At 46.6% G+C, this 5,839-nt stretch overlaps 1 protein-coding gene across 1 annotated transcript in view; it reads right to left on the reverse strand.

Annotated features, from left to right (window-relative positions):
* Positions 1-5: 5 nt before the first annotated feature.
* The window catches only part of TTC4 (tetratricopeptide repeat domain 4), a 25,445-nt gene continuing 19,611 nt past the window's right edge, over positions 6-5,839 (reverse strand). Inside the window, exons 2-9 of the mRNA XM_009993599.1 lie at positions 5,778-5,837; positions 5,487-5,564; positions 4,552-4,676; positions 4,199-4,285; positions 3,415-3,629; positions 2,162-2,243; positions 971-1,053; positions 6-105 (exon numbers count right to left, since the gene is read on the reverse strand). Of these exons, the coding sequence (XP_009991901.1) occupies positions 6-105; positions 971-1,053; positions 2,162-2,243; positions 3,415-3,629; positions 4,199-4,285; positions 4,552-4,676; positions 5,487-5,564; positions 5,778-5,837 (830 nt within the window). The remainder of the gene's footprint in view (positions 106-970; positions 1,054-2,161; positions 2,244-3,414; positions 3,630-4,198; positions 4,286-4,551; positions 4,677-5,486; positions 5,565-5,777; positions 5,838-5,839) is intronic.

A 5,839-nucleotide genomic window follows, 5' to 3' on the forward strand; every position in this document is an offset into this window, starting at 1 on the left:
GCTCCTCAGAGTCGATGCACCTTCCTGCCCGAGAAGTATTTCTTAGTGAAAGGAGAAAGCTTCACAAATGCCAAAACGGTGGGAGTCCCAGCCTTTACAAAGTACCTGCGAAGATTAAAAGGAGTCTTTTGGCTTCCTTGCAGCTGGCCAAGTGTCATGCAAAGTGACCTCCCCCAGGCCAATGACAAGCTTCCCGCTGATCTGCACAGCCTTTCCTAGCTACACACACCTTGAGGAGGAATGTTTATGAACTAGCTCTTCTCCCAACAGCTCCTTCTAATTGAAACAGCGATTGTTGTCCCTCTGGAAGGAGCTTTCTTTCCCAAAGTGTCCTTAGAGCCTGAAATCCGAGGGTTTATGCAGGCTGCTGAGTCCTACAGAGCTACAGCTGAGCACAGCCCACCGGGACAGCCCGAGCCACCCGAGCTGTGCAGCTCCCTCCAGCCAGCTACGAGATGGTGCAAGTTAACAGAGCAGGCTGTACAGCAACTTTTTGGCTTCACAAACAGCAAATTCTTCTCTCTCAATAGCTGCACAGCACTTTGAGGCCAGTCTCAAGAGTGAAACTGCTGCCCACTGTGCGGCGGTGGCTCTGGCAGCCTAATTAACAGTGAGCACATTGTTAACTTCCAACATGTTCTCTTTCTGTGCTGCTGCTTTTTTTTAAATTTAATTTTATTTGTACATAGCACTGTGTAGATGGGATCTGAAACAGCCCTTTTGTGCTGCTGCTTCTATGTAGCCCAACTCCCCATCTCCATCCAGTCCTGGAAAGAGCTGTTCATTCTTTTGAGGGGGGAAAAATATGTAAGTTGCTAAAGCCAGGCACAAAATCTACTGCTTTGCACCTTCAAGAGTTAGGACTGATCAAATCCTAGAGCGAAATCAGAGAACAAACTGCACTTCAAAGCCCAAAACTTGTGCTTTTTGCCTTAGTGCTCTCTCTGGACACAAGCAGGTGCAGCCTCACCTTGGGTGTTGCAGTGCTTGAAGCAGCGTGTGCTCTGGGTTCAGCTCGTACATTTCTGCTCTTTCTTCATCTTCAAAATAGAGCTGAAAAAAATCAGGAGGGTTACAAAACACTTAAGATAGACAAACTGTTAAGCTGTTGAAAGCCCAGTAACAGCACACCAAATACCTATCAGAGGTTTATCAAACTTCTGTACCTTGAACAAACCATGTTGGATGCTAATTCCAATATCATAGGAACTGTTTGGTGTAAATCCCAACTCTTCCCTGTATAAACCAGTTAGCAGAAGGCAAAAATACAGTGGCTGTTCCTGTGCCTTACAGAGAAGCATTCCAAATCTCAGGGCTGCTTTTTAACAGGTGAAATGCAGCACTAATACGAGTTAAACTGAGTAGGCTTAAAGATATTTGAACAAAGTAAGAGTAGATTGAAGAGATTCAAATCCAGGAACTGTTCCTCAGACTGCACATGCACACACAGCTACAGCCCAACTTTTTCATCTGGCAAAATACACAGCCACTGTCCTTCTGGACCTGTCTGCAGTAAGGGCTGTGCTGTTGCCTGGTGCATATGAGACTGAAGTGGAAAATGAAAAATAAAACATATGTACCCATGTATGTACCATTTCTGAAACATTCTCCAAACCTGCTGCAGCTACAACCAACTCACATCCCACCTTTGCTAAGGTCTTAATATACATATACTGACTGTACCCATAGGATCAAGTGTTTAAGCACCACCAGTAAGATCTGAAAAGAACCTTCTTCTTTTTTAAAAAAAATATTTTCTCATCTCTATTGAGCAACTTCACAACAATGAAGTTAACAACAGCAAGCAGCCTACCAGCTAGATGGTCTACATCTTCACTATCATTACGAAGATGGGAATCTAAGCAGCATCTATAAATACCTTCTATCAAATACAACATAAGTGGGAGACAAGAGAAGTTTAATTTTCCTTAGTGAATTCTATGTCCATGTCGGCACATCTGGAAAATACTTATGTCTGTATGAATGTAATGAATGCAGCTCTCCAGACCCTTATTTCTCATCCTGTATGGTAAATGGGTAACAATGACATTGCTTTCCTACACTCAGAGCCTTTTAATTTCACTCCATAAAACAACTACAAAGAAACAAAACAACCTACAACACAACCACCCTGAAATAGCAGGAAAGCCAAACTTCTCACCTCGAGATTGCTGGGAAGGTATTTTCTTTCTAAATCCCATGGAGGTAACTCAGCAAACATCACCATTAAATGATCAATGAACCTAAAAACCATAATACACGTGGTTAGATCAGATGAAGTGTTCAGCTTCAATTATTTGTACAGTTGCCTTAGAACAATGGTAAAAATACATCAGTAAATTAGAAAACAGACTTGAAAGTAACTTTTGATCACCAATAGTTCCTTCCCTTCAAACTCACTGCTCTCCCAGTAAGACCAAGGCCCTGCTGTAACTCATTGGTTTCAATCTTCAGCACTGCAGCAGCAGCTTATTTTTAACATTTCATTTTCCCGATGAAAAAGATGTCACAATAAACACCCTGCATTTTGTCTAACATTGGTTTTCCCTCTACATGGCCTCACCAGCACCACACTTCGTCCTATCAGGGTGCTCAGAATATGTTTGTGTGTCAGAGGCTTCTTTATGTTGGTCCTTCAGGAAGTACTGATGGCCAAAAATTTGTTTTAAGACCCATTTTCACTTCCTTTGGTCATGAAAAGGCATAGTGAATGTTACCATGTAAGAACCACAGCTTTACTAATGTGCTTGCACTGTAATTTTAAGCGCCAAACTTATCGATAGGTCTGAGGGACAAATAGATCCCCACAAAAAAAAAAAAAAAGTTACAAATTCCATGTTTGTTTAACACTGTGAAATCAGAAACTGACTTTAATGTCAAGAAAAGTGAAATTCCCACCTTGCCAGTCACTTGGTTACAGCCTGAAAGCTCATCAGCAGTTCAGGCATGTAAAGCCTGGAAAACTATATTGTCACTGGTGGTTACAGGAGGTCGCTTAGGAAGTTTTTTTATAATTTGATGTTTAATCCTGTTTTCAAGACTTTTCAAGACTTTTTTTTGGAGGGCTTCAAAACATCAGCCTCTAAAATCCACGCATGTGGGTGGACCACTGGCATGACTGGGCACTGCTCTGGGCTTGCACTGCAAGCCCCCTCAGTCACACTGGCTATAAATGTTCCCCTGTGCCAGAAATGCAGACACCACCACGACTCCGGGCCTCGTATTTTAGAGCAGCATTTGTAAACCACAGAATTGTTGAGGTTGGAAAGGACCTCAGGAGGTGCAGCCTCCTGCTCAAGAGCTGGGTCAGCTGTGAGATCAGCAAGCTGGAGCTACTGCAGCAGGGCAGGGTTTCACTGGCAGCCTGTTCCCATCTGCTCCAACCTCTCCTTTGTGCAAGAACAGGCCATTTACCGGGAATTCTCATGGAAAGCTGCAATGAAGTCTGTCTGCTCGTGCTCAGGGTACAGGAAGAGGACAGGCCAGTTCAGATTGCCATCAGCATCTAAGTGCACCTTTGCCCCCATGGCACTGTCAGAGTGGAACCCATCTAAGGATATCTCAGCCAGGCCATCTGATATCTCCTCTTCTTCATTCGAAGGCTCAAGAACCAGCTTGATATTTCTTTCCTGAAGGAAAAACAAAGCAAGCAAACCAAAAAAACAAACAGGTGTGATGAGGAGAGTGAGAGCAAGAAACGAGCAGCTGGTAAAAGGACAAGTTGTGTCATTCTTACTAATGGGTCAGCTCCTAATTATGCCATCAAAAAACTTCCCACAGCATTACACTCAGGTCACTGGTCTTCCCAGAAGGAAGGATCCAGGACTGATCCTCTCCTCCACCCTGCTGGATGGTTATCTCCTATCCTCCCACTGCAGTAATGCCCACTAGCAGCAAAGAAAACAATGTTCATTGGGCCAGTATGATGCTACAGACCAGCAGCAGGATGCTCAGTCCCATCTCCCAACGCTGGGCTTGTATTTTGTCTTAGTTTTAACCTGAAATAAGGAAACCTGGGATCTGGGGCTAGAGACACACAGAGTTGTAGCAGAATCATGGTTTTAACTCAGTTTTTTGGGTCTTGCTCTCACAAGCCCAAGTATGAGAACAGCCTCTTAAGAGACAAATGAGAGAGCTCTTAAAAAAAACCCCAAACATCAAAACAAACCACACGAAACCAACCCCTTGACCAACCCACCTTTATTGCTGCAAGCAACACTTCCTTCTGACGCTGCTCCTTCCTCTCCATCGCCTTTGCCTTCCTGGCATCCCGCTCCTCAGCTCGCTACATGTAAGAGAAGGTTGCACCATGGTCACACTCAGCAAGCCAATGCCCATCACTGCTCTGCTCTGCCAGAGAGTGGAGAAGCCAGCTGAGATCTCCAGAAGGTTCCCTCCAGCTCTCACCACCACACAGCTCCTCACCACACGCTCTGCAGAACCACCACACTGTTTGGGAATGTTACTTGTAGGAAGTGCTCTCCAACCAAGAACCCCAAAGTGCTGCTTGATACAAAGCAGGTGACAAAAACTGACTGCCTTCGTATTTACCTTTAACTTGTCAGCTTTAGCTCTCAGTTCCAAAAGCTTTTTCTCTTTGGAATCTATTTGCAAGCCCTCCTCACACCATGCTATTGCTTCAGAGAAGTTCTTCAGCTCCAGGTGACAAAGAGCTCCTGGAAGGATCAAGATTGGAAGTTTCTGGTATTGGGAGTCAGCACACAACTACTGCATAAAACAGTGGTCATAAAGACAGTGTCACCCTGGTGCTCTCAAGAGGCAGAGACAGCAGCACATGCTGCTGTCATGAAGATCATGCTCCATCACAGACTTCCAGCAGGTCAGCTGAGGAGAAAATCTAAAAGATTTCAGAGTTGCTGTATCATTTCCTCACCTAGTCACAGAAATCAGCAGAATGATGCTACAAGGGTCTGCTGCAAGCAAAATGTTATAACTAACACAGCTGTCTTTGCCCCATAAGGAAAAATAAAGTGGCCACCTCCATGGAGTGAGAAAGGCTGGGGGAGGAAAACCCAAACCTGAACCCCAAAAACCAGCAGTGTGGGAAACAACAAGAGTTCTGCTGTGCTCTACAGAAACAGGTTTCATGCCTCCTTGGAGGCATGAATGGATACAGAAGCTGAAAACCAAAATGCAAAAAGGCAGTGTTTTGGCCTAAAATCCCAAGCAAGAGGCAGAGCTCTGTTTTGGGGAGAAACAGCCATAACAAACCAAGAAAACAGATGTTGGGGCAGTAACTGCTCCAGCCTTCTGAAGTGACTGCTGCCCTGAACCGAACACACACAGTGACTCAAGGCTGATAACCACTGCCATCTAACACAAAGCCACGGGCAGGGACACAAGGCAACATCCCACAACAGCCTGTCCCAGGGCCTGTGAGAAGAGCAGCCCCACAAACCCGTGCAAAGATGCTTTGAAGGGACGTCCCCTGCCCTCCGCGCAGCCCCACGCGCGTCACCCCTTACCCCTCACGATGGCTTTCAGGTGGGTGGGCTTCAGCTTCCTCGCCTGGATGGCATCGCTGAGCGCAGAGCGGTAGTTGCCTGCGGGGCAAGCAGGGCAGGACGCGGGTCACCCCCGGAGCCGGCAGCGCTGCTCGGAACCGCTCCCACGCGTGTGAAACCCACCCAGAACCAAAGGCAACGACACCGCCCACGCGGGGGGGCTCCGTAACGCGCCGTTTCTCGCTCACCGAAAGGCGAGGGGGGGGGAAGGAAGAGCGAACGACGCGCAGGAGGGGCGGGGGGAGGTCTCACCCAGGTGGAAATGGGCAGCCCCGCGGTTCGAGTGCAGCTCGGCGCGCAGCGCGGGGTCCCCG

This window comes from Chaetura pelagica, unplaced genomic scaffold, assembly GCF_000747805.2.
Source record: "Chaetura pelagica isolate M959 unplaced genomic scaffold, ChaPel_1.0 scaffold433, whole genome shotgun sequence".
NCBI classification, from domain to species: domain Eukaryota; kingdom Metazoa; phylum Chordata; class Aves; order Apodiformes; family Apodidae; genus Chaetura; species Chaetura pelagica.